The 24,714-nt window shown below is 38.5% G+C and overlaps 1 protein-coding gene and 1 long non-coding RNA gene across 5 annotated transcripts in view; one reads left to right on the forward strand and one right to left on the reverse strand.

Moving 5' to 3' along the window:
* Nucleotides 1-5,085: 5,085 nt before the first annotated feature.
* LOC144060427 (uncharacterized) lies at nt 5,086-10,978 on the reverse strand. The gene is made up of 2 exons (XR_013295921.1): nt 10,789-10,978; nt 5,086-6,716 (listed from the first exon to the last, which is right to left on the reverse strand). It is a non-coding gene; the product is annotated as an uncharacterized LOC144060427 (long non-coding RNA).
* fastkd5 (FAST kinase domains 5) overlaps nt 9,889-24,714 on the forward strand; it is a 44,470-nt gene continuing 29,644 nt past the window's right edge. The window contains exons 1-3 of one of the 4 annotated variants that reach the window (XM_077579973.1): nt 9,914-10,557; nt 12,017-12,090; nt 15,387-18,103. In XM_077579973.1, coding sequence (XP_077436099.1) covers nt 15,391-17,811 — 2,421 coding nt within the window. In that variant the 5' untranslated portion in view covers nt 9,914-10,557; nt 12,017-12,090; nt 15,387-15,390 and the 3' untranslated portion in view covers nt 17,812-18,103. Of the gene's footprint in view, nt 10,558-12,016; nt 12,091-13,886; nt 14,257-15,386; nt 18,104-23,679; nt 23,800-24,714 lie in introns of those variants that run through there. The other 3 variants (XM_077579972.1, XR_013295920.1, XM_077579971.1) reach the window with 3 other exon arrangements.

The raw sequence follows: 24,714 nt of genomic DNA on the forward strand, positions 1-24,714 counted from the left end.
ATTTGGTCATTTTCCAGGGGAGCGATTTAAAGTTTTATAGCTGTCACGTGAGGTGAGGAATTTGGACCCAAACACAGACAGGACACGAAAGTTGAAAAACAGACTATTTATAAACAAAAAATACAAAGTAACCACAGCGAACAGGAACTTTACAAAGAAACCTCGACATTGACGAAGAAACCTTGACCAAGAAACACTGACGCATTGACAAAGAACATTTAGTTAGTCCACTCTAAGTCCATTCTAATTCAACTACTATCACACTTATATTAAGCAGAGGTTGCAAATCCAGGTCCAGAAAGTAAAAACCCTGCCACAGTTTGGCTTTAGCCCCTAGTACTAGCTAGCTAGCCCCCCGAGCAGGTAAACGAGCACCATGGGTGCTAGCTAGCCAGCTAGCTCCCGAGCAGGTAAACGAGCACCATGGGAGCTAGCTAGCTAGCTAGCTCTCTAGCAGGTAAACAAGCACCATGGGAACTACCTAACTAGCACCTAGGGCTAAAGCCAAACTGTGGCAGGGTTATTACTTTTTGGAACTGGATTTGGCGCCTCTGATACTAAACAAGGTGATCATTACAGTACATGTGGAATGAGGCATACATGAATTACCATTAGATAATGAGTCAAAGAAGAAGACGAATACATTTTTATCTGATCATATGTAGTTGTTTTTTCTGGTTGATTTCCATTACCGACAGTGGCTGCCGACTCATTTCCTTTCAGGAAAACAGTTCTGACCATTAGTGGGGAGCAATAGCCTATTTGAAAAACAATACAACAACTAAATAATGTTTCCATTGATTTCTTAAATTGTTGAATGTACTTGGAGAAAGTGTAAAACTGAATGTACATAATTGTTGGAAAGTGACAGTTTCAATATCTGATGCTGGCATATTGATAGTGTACTGTGAGAGATATTTTTGTCTTTCGCCTAAATTGGAGTTTTATTCTTCTTCAGACAATCCATTAGAACTGCGAGAAAAACAGAACACTTTAGTAAATCTTTTCTCTGTTTATTTATGAAAATGTGTCTGCGAGCAACTTGTTCTGCAACCTTCCTCCACTCATGACTTGATCAGCTAGGCTGGCTGAAGATTCAGAGCCAACTGTCAAAAACAATAACATGCAAAAACACCAGAGGTGGCAAATCCAGGTCCAGAAAGTAAAAACCCTGCCACAATTTGGCTTTCGCCCCAGATGCTAGCTAGCTCCCTAGCAGGTAAACGATTACCAATGGAGCTAGCAAGCTAGCACCTGGGGTTAAAGTCAAACTGTGGCAGGGCATCTACTTTCTGGACCTTGATTTGCCACCTTTGAAAAACACCCACATTGCCTTTAACCACCACATGATGCCAAAGTCAAAAGGTAAGCAGAGCTGCAGTTCAGTTTGTTTGATGATGAAATGAAGACAATTGACATTTTTCTTCCAGATTTTAGCAAGAAACATGAAGCAAATGCACATAAATTGCTTTGGCAGGCCATATAAAATGATGGGGAGGGCCGGATCTAGCCCCATTATCTTGACATTGACACCTGCGTGATGCAAGTATTATTGGACCTCTTTCATATTCATCGAGGGTTCTGTTTATTCGACAGATGGATGATGTTGAATTGCCAAGCATGTGAGTTTCCATTACACACGGTGGGTGTTGCCAAGTGGGCAGTTCTAATGGGGAATCAAAGCTAATTAATATTGCAAATAAACCGCAATGGAAAGTCTTGACATTTTAATTGCTGTGTGCGAAGCATACAAAGCATGTACACAAATTTACTTCTGCTCACATCTCGCCTGACAAGCCACGTAGTCAGCAAAGTGTCGATGAGGCTGACCGGATTACGAAGAATCTCACTTGTGAAAACTCCTCATCAACCTGCCCCGGGAAAATTAATTGTTTTCCGCAGCCAATTCACAGCTGCATTAGCATAAATTGACGGTGGCGGTGCACCGCGTGCATACTTAACCGCGGTTCAAGCGTCGGTCGGGGAGAGAGGCGGATAACTGGCAGGGGTCAGCTGATGGACCGGGACCTCTGTCACAGAGAAGGCCAGCGGTTGAAGTGCCGCCTCAGCAAGACGGCTGACAGGATGCTTTTATTTTGTTTAGAGTTTGCGGCCACATTTTGATTACGTCGCCAAGACGTTGCAAAGTTGACACACGTGCAAGGTCCCCTTTAAATGTTCAATAAGCTCGATAAATCCAACGAGGGCCTGACAGCTCTCTCTCAATAATTAATAGGGATAGTTATCAATTCTAATTTCCTCATTTGATTCGAGTTCAATTTGATTTGTAAAAACCCTGCCACAGTTTGGCTTTAGCCCCGGGTGCTAGCTATAGCTAGCTCTAATGATGCTCGTTTACCTGCTCCCTAGCTAGCTCCCATGGTGCTCGTTTATCTGCTAGGGAGCTAGCTATAGCTAGCATCAAGGGCTAAAGCCAAACTGTGGCAGGGTTTTTACTTTCTGGACTTGGATTTGTCACCTCTGTCAAGCCGATTTTAATTATGGAACATCAATTCTTTGAAAATACCAATGGCATGATAAAACTCCACAAACATTCAATTCTAAATCACATTTTACGGAGGCAGTAACTGGTTAAATGATTTAGTTTATTAATAAACGTAACATGTTATAATCACTTAAGTGCTACATAAACATTGACATCAGCAAAGATGAGATGAAAATATTTTCATAATTCAAATTCAGTCATTGTAAATATATAGTAAAAAAGACTGAATTGTCTTAAAGTGCAATAAGTCAGGTCTTTCATAAATGTAAGAAAATACTTTTAAATTCATGTGAACAGTAAATTTCAAGAAAACAGTAAGATACCCAAAAAAAATTGGTCTTTAAAAAATTTTTTTCTTATGAATTCATGGGAAAAAGAGATATTAAAATAATCGATTCATTGATATCAGGCTCAAAAAGGAAAATCTATTTGATATTGATTAGATTTTTTAAACCCAACCCTAATAATTAATCTATTGTAGTAATTAGCAATAACTTTAAAGAAATGCACATATGAAAGATTGTTTTGCTTTTTCTTTGGATTTTTTTTGTGATGCACACAATAATGTCTTAATTCTTAACAATTACACTTTTGACTTAAATTTGTTCCTGTTAGGCTAAAAATAACACAATTTTGGTTGGGGGAAAAAATTACAGATCCACCACTACTTGACTACAAATTGATCCTTGTGGGTTGGTCCAATTTTTTGACACAACAGTTTTAAGCGTATACATAGACTTAAATGCTATACTTACACTATCTGGGCAAAGGTATTGCAATGACTTAAGACTTAAAAAGGAAAGTCAACCCATAAATTCTCTTTACATGTTCTATGCAGTCCCACTATAGTCGAAACACTGTTTCCTCATTAATATTGCTCTCTGACTGTTAGCTTCTCAGAGGGTTGAAAAAGTCACAGCGGCCACACGAGCAGTACTTGAAAGCCCCGAGTGACGTGGCTGACATCTTCGCCATCAAGATGCATTCTTAACATCTAATAAAGGCAAAATGTCAACGCAGACCGCAGGATAAATGGAGGCTCCAGCAATCAGCTCGAGGTGACAAGCGGAAATGCATCCTTTGAATCGGTGTCCTTCCCGGACGCGTACCATTTATCTTGACTGTCAAAGCAAAGAGGACATGATAATGAAAGGTGTACACCCCAGTGAGCATCTCTCACTCTGGCACCACAATAACATGCACTCACTGGCCAGAGGGAGGCTGCTTGGAAGGATATGTCTGATGTGTTTTTTTATTTATGGCGCCCGAGTTTGGCTGGTGTAAACTCCAATTGGAGTAAGCATTACACCGTTTATACATGTTGCATCTCTGTAAAAATGTTGTGAAACTTATTTTTTGGTCAAGTGGATTAAGGAGGTTTATTGGCCTCATTAAACTAATCTTTTTTAAAGAGCACGACTGAAGTTTTTATATTGATATTTCCCTTTTGCATTTTATTTTTGAATCATTTTAACATCGGACATGCCCATACCACATATACTATACATTCAATGGGGGGAAAAATGCAATAAGGCCAAACATGTTGAGATTATTATTGTATTGCTATGTGTGTGTTATACCTCCGAGTTTATTTTTTTTATTGTGGTCTATTTTAATGAAGGCTGAGTGATCGTGATGAGGACGCTGCCATCTACAGGCTGAGGCAGGATCTAAATTCATGTACAGTAGTGTGTACAAGTGCTTCCCTCTGCTGGACAATCGCGTAACTGCAATCACAGTAAAACGGCATTCTCATCATTGTATAAGTAACCTGATGCTGGCGCTTTGTAATTATAACACAATTTCTTCTAATTATTAGAACATTTTTGGTACTGCTTTATGCCTTAGTTATACTCTTCTAAATTTGTGAAATAGATTTTCATTTGGTTCAGGTGCTAGCCATAATTAATGGCACTGTACTTGTACCATAAACGCATTCACTGCAATGACAAAGCTATTTCACGTATTAGGCTGTGCTGTATTTGGAAGTGACCAAGGATATCCCCACTACAATCAGCACTTTTTCTTCCTCAGTGAGCAAATGCAGCTACAAAATTCCAACATAATTATGCTTGTATTATAAGTAGGCTTCTGCACAATATGTTGCCGATCCAAGTGTTATCAGCCTTGGTAAAGGCATGCAATTATTTTCTACTCAGTAATTGTGTATGCTATGTATGAAAAAGGTACAACTTATAGGAGGACATAATGTGACTTTTTTTTTTTTTAGATAAAAATGTATTTAGTATTCACATTCCGGTAATTTCCTGCAAAATATCAGGGACACCATCTATAGGAATAGGCTGGTTGGACTTACTAGTTTCTTAACCCTGATCCTTGAGGCACACTATCAAGCCTGTTTCCCATGTCTCCTGATTCCAACGCAGGTGAGGATCATTATCAGGCTTCTCCAGTGCTTGCTGATGAGCCGTCATTGGAATCACCTGCGTGGGGAATAGGGAGGCATGGAAAACGGGCCGGATGGCGTGCTCCGAGGACCAGGGTTCGTAATGTCATGGCATATTTCTCTGCAACCCTATGCATGTTTTTTTTTTTTTTTTACACTTAAGAAATTTCAATGTTATTGAAATCCATTTTATTATATGTGCAAACATTTACAGAGACATACACAGGACAGGGATCACAATAAGTCCACTCTTTGAATGGAAATGACTCAAATATAGTTTTGATGTAGTTGTTTCAAAGATAAAAAAAAAATCAAAGAGTTTAAAAGTAGTAAAAATACGGCGTTGACTCATTCACTGCCATTGACGGCTATAGACGTCAAAAAATCATTTTAACTATTTCTATTAGTTTAACATTTTTTCCCCACTTGTGTTAAGAGAATGAAAACCTAGAATTATTTGAGATAACTAGTGAAGTCATGCGATTAATTACAATTAAAAAAAAATTAATCGACTGACGCCCTTAATTTTTTTTTCTAATCGCACCAGATTATTTTTTAATTGTAATTAATTGCATGACTTAAATAGTTAACTCACAATTAATCACAAATTTTATATCTGTTCTAAATGTACAATAAACTTTTTCTAGGTTTTCATACTCTTGCTAAAAAAAAAAATGTGGAAAAAAATGTTAAACTAACAGAAATGGTTAAAATTATTATTATTTTTTTTACATCTATAGCCGTCAATGGCAGGGAATGAGTTAATATGAAGAAGAAGAAAAAAGACCAAAAAACACTTGAGTAACAAGAGTGAGTATATACATCTATGTGAACATCTTGTATTTACACGATACGACTTTGAAGGTTTAAGTACATTTGGCACCTTTTTTCGCCGGAAGACAGCATTGGTCAAACGTGGATCATCCGGAGAAACAAGACCTCATGGACCGTTTCTGCGAAGAAACACTCCCAGTGTCATCAACAGGCCGGGACAAGTGCAATACCGTACACATCCAGAGCATTGCCACCTCTCCCAACCTGCTCAGACCGGGCTCAAATCTGCCGTGATTGGTGTGGGCTCCATGGTCAGTTTTGCATGGATTTGCACAGCGCGGCAGAAAATGGCTGAAAGCAAACCAGCAAAACTTACCAGGGAGTCGCGTTCATCTCTCGGGTTCTTCCCAGCTGGCATGGCATCTAGAAGTACTTGAAGTGCTCACACTGCAGTAGATTGTCATGACACTACCTGCACTATAAGCACTTTAATACCGCTGAAACGGGGACAGCTCCTCGATTGACGGGCCACAACATTTGTCGTAAAAACACAGGACGCCGTCAGCTTTGCATAGATTTGCACAACTGTGTTCTTGCAGCGCAACCACGCAAAGCTAACAGAGCACCGCCGCCGGTGTGTTTGCACAAACACGGACGCGACAACAACGGACGACTCCAGGCTCCTTATGCCAGAAGGGGCACTTAGGGCAGTAGGTGCACGTTGACTTAACTATCTGCACTAGATGCACCTTAGCATAAGCACCAGAGAGGAAATCTCGCTTGAAGTCGTCGTCGCCGTCAAAATATGGAGTTCATTAGCGCGTTGGAATGACATCACACTGCCCTCAAAGGCTGTTTTATAGAAGGGGATTCCCTCCGTCTTGGGGGGAAGCTTTCTTTCCATGTGCCACAATAGTGCAGAAAGTGCCTCCACTGCAGTAGATCTCATAAGACTACCTGCACTGTAAGCACTTTGACACTAAAATGGCCTTAAAAGATTCCCGGCGTTGTCCGGGTGTGTTCCATGGCCTGAAAGCAGAAACAAGACAGAATCAAAAGTGTGGCACCATTCTTTGCTTTGTTTACTCTCAATACAAGCTTTGCTCTATTAACCAAGACAACAAAAACTAATGAAATACTAAAATAAAAAAAATAAAAAAAACTCTGAACGAAAAAAAAAGCATTTATTCTGTGGCTACTAATTTCTTGTCAACTGAGTAAACTTTTTAGGGGGTTAAAAACAAGCCGATTTCCCCTGGGTAGATTAAAATGAATGCATTTAATTTAATGTTTAATCAACTTTTTTTTTATTGATAAAACAAATAATTGTGTATTAACAAGTTGAATTTACAAGCTACTCTTCAACATGAAAATTTAAAGCAATGTATGCAATATTTGGAGACTAAATTTGGTTAGTTCACCTTAGGGCTGGGCAATAAATTAAATGAATTTGATACATCGTCTTTTTAAAAAATCGAATCGTTGAAAATGTGTTACATCGTGAAATTGAATTTTGTCTTTCGGATTATTAAAAGTTGTTTTTATGTTCTGTTACATCAAAAATATTTTTGTGAGTTATAATTTTGGTTGGGTGGTTTACAAGACATGTTTACAATAGCTACCAACTCCTTAATTGTGGCATTTAAGCATAAACTATGAATGCTAAGTTTAAGTTAAAACTGATTTAGAATCAGTACTCATACTTGTCTGAACATTTTGCACAGGAATTATTTTTGAATAAATGAAACCATTAAATGTTTTCTTAGATTAAAATCGTAATCGTCCTAAATGACTGCCAAAATTGAGATTTTATTTTTGGCCATATTGCCCAGCCCTAGTTCACCTAAAAATTAATATACATGTGTTTAAAAATAATGCAATTGTATGGAACAAATTTACTTTTATGCTGCTGAGTCTTTTCAAATTATCTACCAATCTTAAATACTGAAAATGGCTTACTTTCTTTGAGGAAGTAATGTTATTGGTCGAACAAACCTCCTAAAAAGTGACCATCTTGGGAGGTACAAGGTTTCGGCCCGACGCTGCCGGGATGCAATTTTGTGTTGATAATAATCACTATTCACTTCACTTGATTACAGAATCTGAATGTTCTTAAACATTTGTCTCTGTCATTGCCATTGTGGTGCAGTTGACTGAATCAACAGCACCTTCTGCTAGTTCCGACCACTCCATTTTGCTTTAAGATCTAGAATCAATTCCACACAATCAGCTAATTTTTAATCAATTATTTCATTTATCAATTGTGCAAACCACAAGAAATGTGCTGTTGCACTTTAGTCCATGCCATTTAAGTGTACACGTGTAATATATATTATTTTGTCACACCCGTAAAGCTAACAAAATGAATGCAAAATGTGAACAATCAAAAACATACCTGTGTACACCTCAAATCACTTACGGTACCTTTCAGGTGTCATTTAAAATATGACCTCCATTTTACCACTTCAATACAACTTGTTTACAATATCCCGCTCAGAACATTACGCAAGACAAGACCATGTGACCTCCTTTGTTCCTTCCTTCCAAGTCGCTTTTGATTCTTGCAAGCTAAATGATATCCTTGTCTTCCCTCTCATCCCTTTCTGACCTCTTTCCAGCCTTCCTTCCCCCCTCAGAACCCCCCCCTGGTCTTTTTCTTCGCGACCACCTCCTTTCCTTCCATCAGACCCATTTTTTTCATGCAGCCTTTATTCCCTAGTTTAAGATATAGCGTTAATCCCGTGAAAGAAAATGGTCAAAGCAGTAATACTCACACACTAGTATTAATATAGAAACAACTAATAACGTAAAAACAAACAAACCCCAAAGCAAAGCAATGAACAATTTTAAACAATTCAAATCTTAACAAGGGAAACAGCTACTTCAAACCTACTTTTTGGGGCGTGGGGGGGGGCAATCTTTCCTGACTTACTTGCCTTATCCCTACTTTTCTGCACTGCACATAGGTTGGGATTTTCAGTCTCGCTGTCTTACATTTAGATTTGATTATTATTATTATTTTAACTTGTTTAGTTTTCAAGAGTGTTTGTTTGGCATTATTGCTTTTTTTCTTTAGTTCATTGGGTTTTGTTTAAAAAAAAGGGGGGGGGGGGGTAATTTTTGTAGTGAAAATGAAATTGGGTCACTACGTATTATAAAATAAACTACAATTCCTGAACAACTCTCGCATTCTTTCTTCTCCAAAGATTTACTGTAGCACCAAAATTATTGATTACCTAAAAAGGGTATCCCCTTTTTTTTATATAATAATAATAGGTTCTTTGCAGCCCCAATAGTCTAAGCACAGTATTCTGATTATTACTGTGTTTGTGGAATATAAGTTATGCAGCAAAATGCACCCAGTTCGATCCATTTACTGAGCCCTGAGCAACTGTGATGTCATTTTCAGTCGACAACAAGTGTCAAAATGGCAGCCCCCTTAGATGGGTATAAAGAGGTGGATTTTTCTGCTCAACTCTACAATATTCGTATTATTACTCAGAATGCTGCGTTTAGACTAGTCTGGGCATATACAACATATGTAGAGTTAACTTCCCTTTTAAAATAAAGATCACGTATGAACATAATTGCCAAAGATGAAAACAAAGGACATTTCCACTAAAATAGTTGTATAAACGTAAAAGTGTAGTTTCAATTATTTATTTATTTTGGTTGGATTCCCCCATCTCAATTTACGTTGGTTATTTCCTTAACTATATTAACCTTGGTGACCATCTGAAACTGCTTCACAATCTCAATTTTCTTTACTTATCGTTTCCATTATTGCACCGGGTTATTTAGTTACTTCACCTGGGACCAAAGTATTATTACTATCAGTGGCAGTTTCATTTAATTAATGAAGGCATCATTTCAGTGTTTTAATTATAAAAAAAACTGAATTTGAACAAACCCAAGTAGTTTCTGGAAAATTGCCCGCTTCTTATAGATTTTAGACGAATCGGAACCTCAATCAAATGCAAGCGATAAGCTGACTGAGAACACAAGCGGGTGGGAGAACAACACTTCGCACCCCTCCCCCCACGCACTAACATGGCGCCCACGAGTCCGCAATGGAGCAACATGCATCCACCGGCTGGCTACAGTCAACATGAACAAGTGCGCGAGTAATACCCAGCGTGCCTCCAACCACAACGATGTGGTGCGTGTAGAGTGTAATCACCTCCGCTCATACACACACGTTGCGGTTGCATCCGCGCTCCACTACATGCTCACCAAAACACGGATATGCGGGCATGTGTTCGCTAAATACGTCGGTGTTATTTAAACAACAACTTCACCATTTGGGGGAAGTTTGTGAGGGTAGTGCGATAGGAAAGTGAGGTTTTAAAACAAGCGATGGTTCAAAAGACGCACTAAATTAGCCAGCTAGTTAGCTAACTTTCCCTTCATCATAGACTTCGAATCGTAGCTGAGTTGGTTGTAAACACGCAACACGTGCTAATAAAGTGTTTATCGGTGTTTGTTTGAGTGGCGCGGGGACTTTACACACGTGTGTTTAAATGGCTGATTACACAAACGAGTTAATTCCACGCCTTTTTCGTGTTTGTCGATTAGCATTAGCCGCTAGCAAGCTAACAACGTAGCTTGCGCGCGGCCTGCTTCATCCCCCCCATGTGCTGTTGCTTTGTTCCGGAGCCACTTTTTAAGTATTCGGCGGACAAACTCGTTCGAATTTTTAGCGTTACCCGCCCAACACGTCGCCCACTAAGGCTTTAAGCAAGCGGGGGGATTCGGTGGGCTACGGGAGGGGAAAGACGCAGGAAACACGCGAGGACGTTGCTAGCGAGCGGAGGAGCGAAAGCAAAATGCAACACATGCTTTTCAAATCTCCCTCACCCATGGAGGAGAGGTAACTATGCGCCGCGCACACACAACACTCCTTCCCCAAATGTGGAAAGTGGCCAATAAAGCACATTTCGGTCCGTTTGAGCAAAATAAGATGTCGACTAGACATCAAACACTTGACTTTGTTTGGACGAGAACAAGGCTAACAACAGGTTTCTTCACGTAATAACACGCGTGGTGGACACACTACTAGCTTACGTGGGGGGTGAAAAAAAAACATCCCTTGAACACTTACCGTTTACTCACACTCTTCTATACTAAAAATGAAAGAAAATTAAAAGTGACGGGAAAAAAAGTCTGAGACGCCACAGAGAGAGGAGGAGGTGAAAGGAGCCAAGCACGACCATGTGCTCGCACTGTGACGCTTGGCCGTGTGTTTGTGAATGGTAGTAAGATTGCGAAAGTGGCGCGAGTAGAACGGGTCCAGGTTTGAGCATGTGCTCAATGAAGGGCGGCTCCCACTGGAGCCCAACTCCCTCATTAGCATAAATCAACCACTTCCTCTCCAAGCACTCCTCTCCATCAACACGACACTCCACTACACAACATAGAAGTACGTTTATATACGAAATAGCAAGAGCTCTTCAGTTCAAAAGTTGATCAAGGGATACGCTTTCATCTTCATCTATCAAATGCTTTGAAATTCAGAATCGAGGAATAAAAAGACAATTATTACAACACAAATGTTTATTTTCACAACCGGAATTACTGATAAAGTATTTCTTAAACTATTTTAGGTACAAAAACTCATTGCTGCCACACCAGAAAAAACAGTTCAATATCACGTTATGTGATAAATTTCAGTGAAGTTATCACGTTAAAAAACTTTTTGGTGTGTGCAAATATCGTCTTATAAATAAAGTATGTAAATTAGAAACGCATTTGTGTTTATTGATAATTGTGAAACGTCCCCTGAAACACTTTGGTTATTCTGGCAATGTCCTTATATTAACAAATTGTATGTCTCGATTTATTATTGATAAATCTGACTCTGACTTCACTCTTCATTGGAAAATGTTTTATCGTTTTGGTTCTTAAATAATAAAAGCAAAAAAACAAACAAGTCAACAATAACAACAACAAAACTAAACACGCCTGTATTAAATAATTATTCTTGTGAAAGTTCATGTTTACAAATCAATCAAAACCCTCTTTTCTTATTGTTTGAGAAGGAAACAGACCATATTCAACTACAAAAACAAGAAAGCAGTTAAATCTGTTGCTTTGTTGTTTCAGTCTGTTCTAATCTCAAATCTTTTACAAAAAAATACCCTCTTAAAAAAATAATTACAAAAAACAGTAGCAAAGGTTTTTATTTAAAATCCTTCCGGCTCTTTTTTTCTTTTCATGATTGTGTGTTTTAATAACTTGATTGTTTATTTATTGTCTGTCTGTTTTGTAAATTTTGTCTATTAATATAGATTGCTTTAAAAAAAAAAGTTAGCATGTTAAAATGAGATAAGTTTGTCTAACACATTCAGCAGAACAGGCCGAAGCAATTCCCTCCGGTTCAGGTCACTGGCTGAGCCCTAAAAAGGTAAGTGTGCCTTCTTTTTTAATCTTAAATCTCTCTAAACATTGTCATTTAAAAAATAAATATATATATATACAGACTGTCATAGTTATGTAGCTATTTCGTTTTGTGAAAATTAGTTTGACTTCTGGTACAGTTTTGGTGGAGTCCTTTTTGTGTCTAATTAAATCACAGTTGAAGCTACAGTAGGCTATCTAACTACATTGCTCTTCTATTATATTGTGATGAAAAGAAGAAAAAAAAACTTAAAAAAAAAAAACTAACGTTATAGGCCTAGTTGTTGTAATTAATGGGAGGCATGTATGTAAAAAGAAAATGTATTTGTGAGGGTCATTTCATGTCATGCTTTGTCAGTAAGTTCATCCACATTTTTTTCCCCCATTATGGTGTGACTTAATGAAATTCGTTGCCCTAAAAAATATATTGTGCCTGATAAAATAAGGAAAAGTTTTCAACAGACATTGGAAAAATAATTCAGACAACCCTTTTGGTCACTGTTATCTTTGTTTACATTGAACTTTCTCTTGCCTGCCTCGCAAACACCCATTATTTCCATTCATAAAACTGTTCTGAAAAGTAAGTGATTTTGAAAGTTGTTGACAAATATAACAAACTATTCTACATTGGTCCATATAAGGCCTCTAGATTGAGGGCCTCACCCTAAAAACGAAAATTAAAGTAAAAATTAAGTATGTAATAAAGTTGTCTTATTGTCTATTCTTGTAACATTTTGTTATATTGTTATTTTTAATTCAATTTAGTACAAGTATTTTTTTAGTGTGTATCTTTTAGTTTGAAATGACACAAGAAAGTGGCATGTTCAGCAAAAAAACAACACTTACATTTGCATTGGAGATGATCACCATACAATTCCAAAAACAAATAAAACCCCAGAAGGATTAACATAGAAAACCCTAAAGTAAGTTAACCCACAAATCCTCATGATATATTGTGTTTGTTTATACAAGATAGTCATTCAACAAATAGGAAAATCAATTAAACTAAAAAAGTTATGACCACAATTTATTTTTGCTAACTCTATTTTGGCTATGATTCTACAGACATATGTCTGATAATACTTTTATTTTATTTATTTTAATGTATTATAATTGAAAGACTGACTAAATTATCTCTGGCTTGTGTTTAGGGCCTAATTCAATAATTAAGGTATTTTGTTAACCACCAACAGCCTAAAATTAAAAACATCAACAAATAATAAGGTACAGGCTCATGTAGAGTCTTTCTTTTAATGAAAAATAATACGGTGATAAGCAAGGCCATTTTTTCTGTCATATGAATACAGTCATTATACAATGACAATTATTGGATTAGCTGTTTTAATTTACTGTAAACATGATTTTCCACATTTGTGAAAACAATGATGAATAAAGAAATTGTCATTAACCAATTTTTGATAGCCTCAGTTTTTAAAGTTTGAATACTGATTAGGTTGTGTAGAATATTAGAATAGTAATATGCTCTTCATGAGTATTCACTTGCAATTCACGTGTGTTTTTATATATGTTGTATTTATAGCTAAACAATAAAAATAAATATATTTGGTAAGTAAACGTTAGAATGCCTTTAGAAATCATAATTAACTTAAACAAAAAAACACAACAACTTGAATTAAACCATCATATGCATGATATGTAGTTTATATCTGGGCGAAAGTCGACTGATAATAACTGAAGACGAAATAAACGAAATATTAACCATATTCCACGCTTACACTCCTTGACTTTACTTTTACTGCGATTCGTCCTTGTTTGGCACTACGCAGTTGCCATAGGTCACACCGTGCCGTTATGGCCGCCTTTACAGGAAGTTGTAATGACTTTTGAAATATTTCAAAATAAACTAGTTTCCGTTAATTTGCTTCCACTTAACCATCTTAAAAGACCAAGGAAGATACTACATTATGATTCGTACTTTAAATGTTTGTACAACAGTGAAATATATCCCGTGCGTTTGTGCTTCTTATCTTAGGATGTTCTCTGGAACGATTTTATTTATATTTAGTGTGAAGGTTTAGCTACTTCACGATGTCCGGATAAGGCAGTGTAGTAAGAGACTGCATGCGCATGGAACGCTTACGTTCTCCACTATTAAATTCCATGTTTTTTCGCGTCAATATTTCGTTTACGTTTTCGTGTCGGGGAAGTAAAGGTGAGTTTAGCGTCATCTTAAAGAACACTAACTGTGTTAATATTTTATCCGAAGAGACACATGACAACTTTGCGAAGAGTAAAGTACAAATGTTATCCTGAGTCATTGGTGACTGGTGTTTTCCTTATGGATGTAAAACCGAAATACATTCTATAACGTTTGCACGGTCTGTAGAGTTATAATATGATAGTGTGATAGCAGGACCAGTAATAAATACTTATGCGTGTTAATGGTAAATGGTGTATGCTCAACTATTTGTAGCAGAAATTACCTTCATGATTTACTTGACTTCAGAATCGATTTGTTTGCCATTGTCAGTGAAAAGTACATTAACAAGTACGATCTCCCCCCCCCCCCACGGTCCGATGGTGCAACATTAAACAAAGTATAGAATAGAACTTTATTTGTCTTATTTGTCTTTATCAAGATAAACAGAAATGCATCCTTAAACACAGCTTTCAGATCAACATCCAATACTCCCCCACGTACCACAATTATAAAAAGATAAAAAAATAAATAAAATTGGATGCTTAATAAAAAACAGTGCTACTTAGTGCCATTTAGAAAATATATTGCTGTAGGGATGAATGATTTCTTGTAAATATTCCTTCGGGCCATTGGTGTTCTGTAACGTTTGCCTGATGGCAGCAAAGTAAACAAGTGATGCAGGGGGTAGATGCTTAAAAATAAATATTAATAATTACAATAACAACAAAAATAAAATATTTTTTATGTTGTAGTAAAGTAGTAAAACTGTAATGAAGCTATAGGGTACTAATATAAATAAAAAACACAGTGCAATATACCTGTATTTAATTAATTTAAGCTAAGGGCTTAATTTAGAAAACGTAATTGCATTCACTTGGATGACTTTAACACAACCTATTAAAATTGTGCCCTTAAAAATGTGTCCCAATTAGGAGAATAATGTGTCAAATGTCAATATTATGAGAATAAGATGTACGTATTCCGTGAATAAAGTTTTTTCACTTTTGGAGTAAAAGTGTAATTTTGAGAAATAGTTTTTAATGTAATATAAATAAGGTAATTGTTTTTTGCAAAAATAATAATGTGTTGATGAAGATGACTGTTACCTATAAATTGTTGCATTTCTCTTTTTCATCCGACAGATTCATGGCTCCCTGTGTGCTGTGTCGCTTGAGGCCGAGACTACGCTACATTCCAAGTTTGAGAAAGCCTTTTTCTGCTCACCATGTTATTGGGAAACTTGACGTTGAGACGGATGAGCAGAACTCAAGGGTGTATGCGTTGCAACATTTGGATGCTCCTCTCCTTGGAAACTACAGGGTCCCTTACAGCCCATCCTCATATCATCACCCTGTGGTAAAATCTGCCCTCTCCCACAGTCAAAGCAATATTGATGACAATGAACCGTGTCTCCCCGCTCTTGCCCCTTTCTTCTGGAAGCAGCGCAATCGCTACAGCGTGAGCTCCTCACGCCATCTTTCCAGCTCCCAAAACACTTTGCTCGACTTGGCCTTCAACAGAAGCTCCAAACCCAAAACACCGGTGTCGCTGCACCAGAGAATACGCATGTCACCTGATGCTAAAGTTGATTCTCGTGCCTTTCAAAGGTGTCGGCCTTGTTATTCATCCATAACCCTTGATCTTTCCCAACAACCTTCCCCCATCAAATGGGAACAGGTGATGCAATTACTCCAAAAAGTGGATGTCCTTAAAAGCAGCATGAAACCATCTGACATTTGTCAGTTTTTTGTAGCGCTCAGCCACACTGACTCTGACAAGGTATCATTAGTGAGGACTGACCAACGCTTCATCGCGCTGCTTCGGTACTCGGTGGAGAACATTCACCTCTTTTCTCTGCTTGAGCTCTTGGACGTGCTGAGCTCCTTCGCGTGGCTGCAAATGCCACGTAGCCACAAAGTCCTCAAGCTGTACGACGATGAGCTGAGTCGCCGCGCCAACGAGATGTCTTTAGACCAATTGTTGTTTGCAGCCGACTTGTGGCGCTGCATTGGCAGGAAGGAGCCTCAATTCCTAAAGAGACTTAATGACTTAGTCCATTTGCATCTGGGAGAAGTAGAGATTCCACAGCTGGTCCAACTGTTGTATATCATGGGAGAAGGGAGGCAGTGCCCCAAAGTCTTGATTCAGCCCATGGAGCAACTACTCATGCGACACTTAGAACACCTACTGCCGGAGGAGGTTGGCGCTGTCTGCTTGGGCCTCTTCAAATCTCAAACATCCCTTTCTGAGGCAGCAGTAAATCGCCTTGTTGATAAGGCACACTCTCTTGTAGGGGATATAAGTGACTTAGCAATGGTCAATGTGCTCAAATACCTGCGTTTCAGCTACCTGCTTCACAGTGCATGGATGGAGGCTATGACACATGAGGTGCCACGGCGAGCTTCCGGGATGGGCATCAAGGGACTGATGCATGTGGCGCTGGCTTGCTCGGCATTGCATTACCGAAATGACCGCATCCTCGCCGCGATCGCTGAGAGAATTCCATCACTGATCCCACACTGCCGGCTAAAAGACTCATGCAAGCTGTTGTGGGCCTTTGGCACCTTAGGGTTCCTCCCTGCTCAGAACCCAAGCTTCTACCCAAGTCTTATAGAGGCTCTTAGACAGAGGAAGGCAGCATTTTTACGCTACCCAGAGCATCTGCTCACTGGTCTTCTCGGCCTGGCCTTTGTCTCGCAGTTCCCAGAGGACCTCATCGAGTTAGCCTTGAGCCCAGACTTTGTCAGTATAGCGCAAAAGTCAAAGCCGCTGGAGCTGAAGAAGGACTTGTTCACCTTGGATGGAGTCGTGGCTCTGGAGTTGCCTCAGTGGACTGGTCCTCGGCTAAGCAGCGAACTGAGAGAAGAGGTGGCACGAACATTGTGGAACTTTGTCCAATCGGACGTGTGCCAGAAGATGGAGGTGAAGGAGGCAGAGGCTGCTCTGCAACAATTGCTGGGAGGAGACGAGTTTGTCTGTAAACGAATGATCTTACCCCACATGCGATCCATCGACTTTGAAGTGCACCTTGACGTCACTGGTCAGCCAATTCCTGTCAACACAGAATCTCAAACAGAAGTTCAGAGCAGTTCTTCCAAATGTGCTTCAACGCAGAGTTGGGGGAGAACAAACATAAGAGTAAATGTGACTGATGATCTCATAGCCCAACTTACAAATGCCAAGAACCTTCCAGGTCCACCAATCCCACCTCCAGAAGTTCAAACCCCTTCTGTTGAGGAGCCCGTTGAAGAAGAAACATTGTTTAACACGGGGCTAAACCCGACAAGCACCATCTCAGAAATGATCAGCACTCCTAGTGGCCACAGGTCAGCCCCTCAAGACCGCGCCATCGTTAAACTCGCCATCCAGGTGGCCAGCAGGAACCAATACTGCTACCAGTCACGGCACCTACTGGGCCTCCACGCCATGAAGAGGAGGCAACTGAAGTTGGCGGGTTACAAAGTTGTAGAGCTTTACTATCACGAGTGGATTTCCATGTTAAGGAAAAGCAGGGGTGAGAAGATGGCGTATCTTCGCTACAAGCTGTACAACAGTCTGGAAACTTGACATCAAACAGCTGCTGGATTTAAAATGAATGCTGTAGGTTGCTTTACAAACGTTAAAGTGTGTCCCATTATGAGTATGTGCTAAGCACAGCAAAAAGACTGTATTCTATTCACTGTTGTGTGCGTCATCCAAGTACTTAATGTGATAATAAAATGTGACGTGGCACAAAGTTTGTATGACAAAAACGTCCGTCTTGTCATTGTCTTTGTCTACACACTATCATGATGAGTCAAATGTATTTGTTACATGTAGAGTGCTGTGCAAAAGTATTCACCCCCATTAAAAAACTAGTATTTATAATTTTTTTATTACTTGTTTGAAGGGTTCCTTGGTCTTCATGGTAGTGTTTGGCGGTGTTGGAGCCTCTGGGGCCTTGCCAAAAATGTGTGTACACTGAAAGATGATGTAACATTTCAATTACACACAGGTCTTACTAAATTTATATATATGTTTTAGAAGCAAAATTAATTTTACACTAGATTTCATTAAATTATTTACATAACAAATGCTGTGGAAAAAGTTAACATCAATAATGAAAAGCAGAAAAATATCTATTTTGTCTTTTAAATCCCTGCTGCTTTTAGGATTACTGCCACTAGAGAGCGCTCTCCAACAAGGTACTACACGTGCACAATCAAATAAGTTCCAGTACAAAAGCTACATCTTAACTTAAGTTTGACGTTGCATTATGATGCTTGTGGTGTTTTTAGATGTGCTTTTCTTCAGTGTCAATAAATGTGTATTGTATAATTAGTACCTCTACGGTTTTGACATACAGTATAGTTAAGTAAAACCCAAAATTAATTTTTTCTGATTTTCAGTAGAAGTAATTGTTTTATGGGGCCCATTGCCTTGTTTTAGCTATAAATGACAGAAAATGTGTCGGAAGACACATTTTCAGATTTGCAGATATATTAAAGAAATTGCTAGTTTATAACAATTTGTAATTTTGAGAAAACGTTCCAAGGCCAAAACAATTATACCCAACTCATTTGCATACCGTTTTTCTTATATGTTGTGAATAATTAATGATAATCATACATGAAAATGCAGATCTGAAGATGATTTAACAATGTAGGAAGCACAAATATCGATATGCAACGCTTCATTATTATTATTATTATTATTAAAAATCTCACTGAGTGTTTACATTTTCAAATGATTTTGACATTTGTGGAAAATCACAGTGTCCATCACTGCTGAGCTATTGTTAGAACAGGTTCATGGGCTACTCGTACTACCCCGGAGCCCACGGTGACACCTGTACTAGCTGTTACGCAGATTCTTCAAAATGGTGCAAAGCATAGGTGTTACTAGCCAATGTATTGGCGTGCGCAAGCACTCCTAAATTCAATCCGAGTACCCCTGACATTTGAGAGACTTTTATTGACCTATCCCTTTCAAACAAGTTACAAAAGTGTATAACCATACAGTACTTGGAAGTAATAATACACAACAGAAATCCGGCTCAACAGCCCTTGCCTAAAAAAAAAAAAGGCTTGTTCCACTCATTCCCTCCCAAGTTGGCTTAAACCAGGATATGTGGAACATTTCTTAAATTCTTATCATTACCATTCCTTAATGTTGCTGCATTTAATCGTAGCTGACTGATTTATGTTAGGTAGGAGTTAGCTGCCGTTTATTCTAGCTTGGAAACGAGAGCGACACCAGACCCACCAGAGACACCACCACTGTCCTCTGTTTGAATTACATGAGAGAAGCTAGCTGTATATCATGTGTGTGTTAATATTAGGCTAAAGTGCTACTGACAAGCTAACCGCAGATGCTTATTAACATCACACCTATTACATCACAGAGAGTGGGAGGATTAACGTTTTTTTCCCCAATAGTAATCAAAGTATTCACAAGTGTCAATTTTTGTTCCTGTGTTTTACATGTAGTGCATTGCATTTCATAAAAAAAATTATTATTATTTTTTTTTTAAGTAAATTTTTGGTATTTTTAGAAAAAAAATGCATATACTGTTATTATGTATATAGAGGTGCTGCATTTGTGCTAACCACTACTTTACCATTCTACCTTACTACGGTATGATATTATTTACCCCTTTCCTGTGTCTTGTGTTTCCATTCAGAAGATACTCATTCAACACATATCTTTTACCCCCAAAACAATTTCTATCGTAAGGATCATGCTGGTGTACCTCGTACTGCTGTAGGCCGTAGCTAATATTTTACAATTAAAAAGACCCAAGGGACAGTAAGTGCATTTTTTAATTAGTCAAAAGCAGTCAAAGGCCTTGAGACATTACTGTATGAGTGAATTCACGTTTGGACCTTTCATGTGCCAAACTCTGGCAGCAAATTTCACACCTCGAGGTGAGCAAGGAGCATCCCTTTGAAGTTCACTCGACTCCCTTTCTCATTTAGCGCCTTTTATTAAATATATATTTTATATAACTGTAGCGGTCTCCCCTTACCTTACTCAGTGGAGTGGCTGACCTAGGTTTGTAAACAGTCTATTTCTACATTTCCTTGATCAGTCGCCTTTCTCATGACATGCTTAATTAAGCAGCTATCAATACAAGTAGGTAAATAGAGGATAATCATCAGGCTCAGACACTACATTGCAGGCAGTTAGTCGAGGAGCTGTGAATGCTGTCTCAGTAATCCTCGTCTTATTTGCATTTCAATTCTTCTGCTTTTTTCTCCGGCTGGAGGCTAATCCAGCGGCAGCTGAATATGTGGCCTCAGCGTGCATCGGCATCTCTTGGCTCATCCCGAGGGAGAGATACTACATTGTGTCTTGCTCTAATTCTTACATTTACTTCATTGTAGGAAACGGGCAAATCCTAATGTCTGGTAAAATGCTGACGCAACAGCTCGAATGCAACAGAAGCAGCTGAAATGTGTGAATGGTTTTGTGTCGTCGGTTCATCTCTCTAGATGGATTGTGTGTACATCATCTTGGCCTGGCTGACCTCTCGGATGCCATTCAGAATTGTGTCTGGCTCTGAAGCTTTTAACATTCCTCACGCACACATTGTTAACCACCTGCTGTCTACTTAAATTGATGGAAAGTGTTTGCATTCAGCTCTAGATACACTTAATAGAGTTCTGAACAGCAATACACTGGAACCAAGAGGTTGAACACAATCTGTTTTGAGATACTGGTTCATTTGGGATCACTGTTTCCCAAAGGAAATAATGGAAATTTAATGACTAAGTTCCAGGGTCAAACTGCTGCTATCAACTTGAATTGATGGTAAGGTTTTGCATTCAGTTCTTGTTTGACCTACTAGACACACTTCATTTACTTCTGAAAAGCAATATAGTCAAACCTGAGAAGTTTAACACAATCTGTTTTTAGATGCTGGTTGACTGAGGATCAATTTTTTTTCCACACAGAAATGAACATCATTTACCTGTTTCAAGGCCAAAACGTTAGCATCAATGTTTTTAAGTATTGTGAACTACCATACACGCTTAAAAACAGAGAAGTGTAAATGGACGTGAGGATTAAAGGAAAGTGCAGTACATTTAGCACCTGTGGCTAAAGACAAACGGTGGTAGGGTTTTTACTAAATTGGACCTGGATTGCTTTAATGGTTTTCCCATGTTGGGAAGGTTCATCTAAGTTTTTCTGGCTGTGGTGGCTATGCTAGCGACTGCTACCACGTAACGTTGTATAGTGTGTTTATGTACCATTTATCAGAAATTTATGCTAATCTGTGCATCCAACAACATTGTAGCTCAACTTCTTCTTCTTCTTCTTATTATTATTAGCCAGTCTGTGGCAAAAATCTTCATGGTTTACTTAAAAGCGCATTTTCTGACATAGGCAGTTTGCAAAAAAAAAAAAAAAGCCTATTTGTGTCATTTCAAAGTTGATGGAAGGGCTAACCTTGCAATCCTGAGACCCAAAGAAGCAGCAAACTTTAATTTCACTGTCTTCAGAGCAGGTGTGTGCTTTTCGTACACCTTGTTTAGATGCAGAGTTCTGAGGGATCGTATACATATCTATAGTTTTCTCCTTCTCATGTTATTGTGGTTGAAACAGGCAATATCATCCATCCATCCATCCATTACTCCCTCCCTCCATCCATTACTTCCTCCATCCATCCATCCATCCATCCATCCATCCATCTAACATGTAAGTTATTGGAATGTGGGAGCAAGCCGGAGTATCTGGAGAAAACCCACGCAAGTACGGGGATAACATTTAAACTCACTTCAGGAGTGCCTGAGTGAAGATGTGAACTCAGAAGCTCTTGACTATGATGCAGACGTGCTAAACACGAGTGCACCGTGTACAGTATTTATATCACAATATTGGTACATTTTTAGACATTTTGCACTATTTTTGCAAGCCTCAGAACTGTGAGGCAGATATGCTAACCACAAGGAAATGTACTGCCAATTAAAAAGTTCACCTTCCTTATTATATCTCCTCAAATTAAGGTTGTGGCAACAAACTAAAAACAGTAAGCTTTTTCTTTATGCATTTTGAAAATGTTGACGGAAAAACAACAAAGTTGTCAAAACAATGTCTGTTCACACAGATCTGTATAAACACTGAAATTGCTGTAATTTGCTGCTGGGTCAGTAGTTCGCAATTTCAATAATGTAAAACTATTAATTTGGATTAGATAAATAACGTGGTTCTACTGCCTTATAATGCAGATGCTGAATTTTTTTTAAACTCTCACTTGTATACACAAAATGCACCAAAGCTGTTGACCTCCATCAATGAATCCAACAATTCCAATACACTTCTACTAAAAAGACACTGATGGCATAAGTACTTTTCAAGTAACCAAACCAGACTCCAAATTTTGAGGATGGCGTCACTGCATGATTAATGTCGTAGTAAAAAATAAAAAAACTTCTACCTAACACTTTCACAATGTTTAGTGATCTTACATCAATTGTGCTTACAGCGTTGATGCTCTGCGTGAGCGTGTAAGGACAGAAATGGTATTACACAACACATTGCCGCTTGCACAAGTGTCATCTTGAACTTAACTCGCACGGGGAGAGCGACACACAGTGCTAATTAGTCTAAAAACACACTACCTTGTTTTTTTTCCCCATGTCCTCCATCTTTTACACGCCTGCTATAAATACGTCTGCCGACGATATGCTCCGAGGGCTTTGTAATTATAGCAGGATGTGTTTTAAATGCAGAAATGTCTGTGTAAATGTTTACTCCTGGTAAAGTCACATACAGTATGAACTTAATTATGAGCGTTACTTGGATTCATTAGTCACCAGTCGCTTCACTTCACTGCTCGTCATGACTTTGTTTTTCATAAATGCCACTTTATTGGGTACATTTACACAATTGGATGAGCTCCAATGCGAGCTGTAGGAAAGATCCCACTTTTACAAAGATAGTCGGCTGTTGATTGACACTATCTTAGACGTATTCATTTGACAATATCTTGGAGATCTGTACAATATCTTGTTTCTTTTTTTTTTTTTCTGGAGAGCTCAGTATTGTTCATTCGGTAATTTTACCGATTTGACATGTCATCATCATTGCTCTCCTTTTTTTTTTGTATGTGCGTGTGCGTGTGTGTGTGTGCGTGCGTGCGAGTGTGTGTGTATTCATTAGTTCACCTAAAACCTATTAAAAAATACCATACCGTTCACCTAAACCGAACACTTCCAGCCAGAGTCGTGAGGCCGTCAGGAGACCCGAGGAAGGACCAAAGAAAATAAATATCTTGTTTCTAAAATTATGGTTACCTTTTATTCAGTCTATTGTATTAGGTGTTTTATGTTAAAGCAAACAATTGTAATCATGTATTCATTTGATGTCAAATATACTTGAATTTTACATTTACAAGCCTCTCTGGCTTATCTTGATTCAGATTCTGATAGTGTATGTTATTTCGTCCTGCAGGGAGTTCAGCATTTGTGCCGGTCGTCTCTCATGTGGATCTATGAGGTACCGTGCTCAACTTTCAGAGCCTCAGGCGGGGTGACAAGCTTCACCTCAAGTTTTCAACTGTCTTTGCAGCAGGTATGCGCTCCGCTGAGTGACACTATTGAGAAGTGAAATTCACATTCTATTTCTACACTAGTGGATATGTTTTATTGATTAGACTAAAGCTTGTGTGTATATAAAAAAAAAAGGTCTGCCTGTTCAGATTTTGTCTTGTAAAAATATATTTCTATTATTGTAGTGGTAGTTCAATTACTTTGGCAAAATGTGTTACTGAATATGGACGCTAATGTGTTACGTTTGGGGGGGGGGGGGACCAAATGCAGGATTCAGGGAGGCCAAGCCGGCTTGCAGGATTTCAATAAACAGGGATTTATTTTCAAATGAACAACCAAAAGGCAAACAGGGAACTTGGAATGCTAACAAAAGACCAAAATCAGATGCAAAGTAACAAACAAAACACACAAAACAAACTAGGGCAAGAATAGGACGATTGACGTAGACTCAAACAATGATCCAAAAGATTGCAGGGAAGGAGGAAACTAAATAGGAGCAAACTGACAAAAACCTGACCATGACACAAAGGGCAGAGATTGGAAGACACAGGGGGACCGGTATGACAAGCACAATGAAAACAAGGAGACATGACAACCAAACCATAACATAATGCGCAAATGTACACATTTTAAAACCTTTATTTACAATACAAGCATTGTTAACGTTTTACTAAGACTGCAATAGAACCCATACTCACATCTTTATTTGTTAAGAGACACCACTATAAACTGCTACCACAATATAGACATTTCAAAGTAATCTCTCTCTGACTGTGTCTAGGCTGAATTTCACATTTAGCTCTCGTAATGGATCTCATTAGATTGTGGCGGTACTTAAAGCTGTGACCTGTGAGTGTATATGAAGCAATTAAGAGAAAACTCAATTGGCTAAGATTTGGTGTCACACATTCAAAAGAGTCATGCGCCGCTAACCTGG

This window comes from Vanacampus margaritifer, chromosome 11, assembly GCF_051991255.1.
Source record: "Vanacampus margaritifer isolate UIUO_Vmar chromosome 11, RoL_Vmar_1.0, whole genome shotgun sequence".
Lineage (NCBI taxonomy): Eukaryota > Metazoa > Chordata > Actinopteri > Syngnathiformes > Syngnathidae > Vanacampus > Vanacampus margaritifer.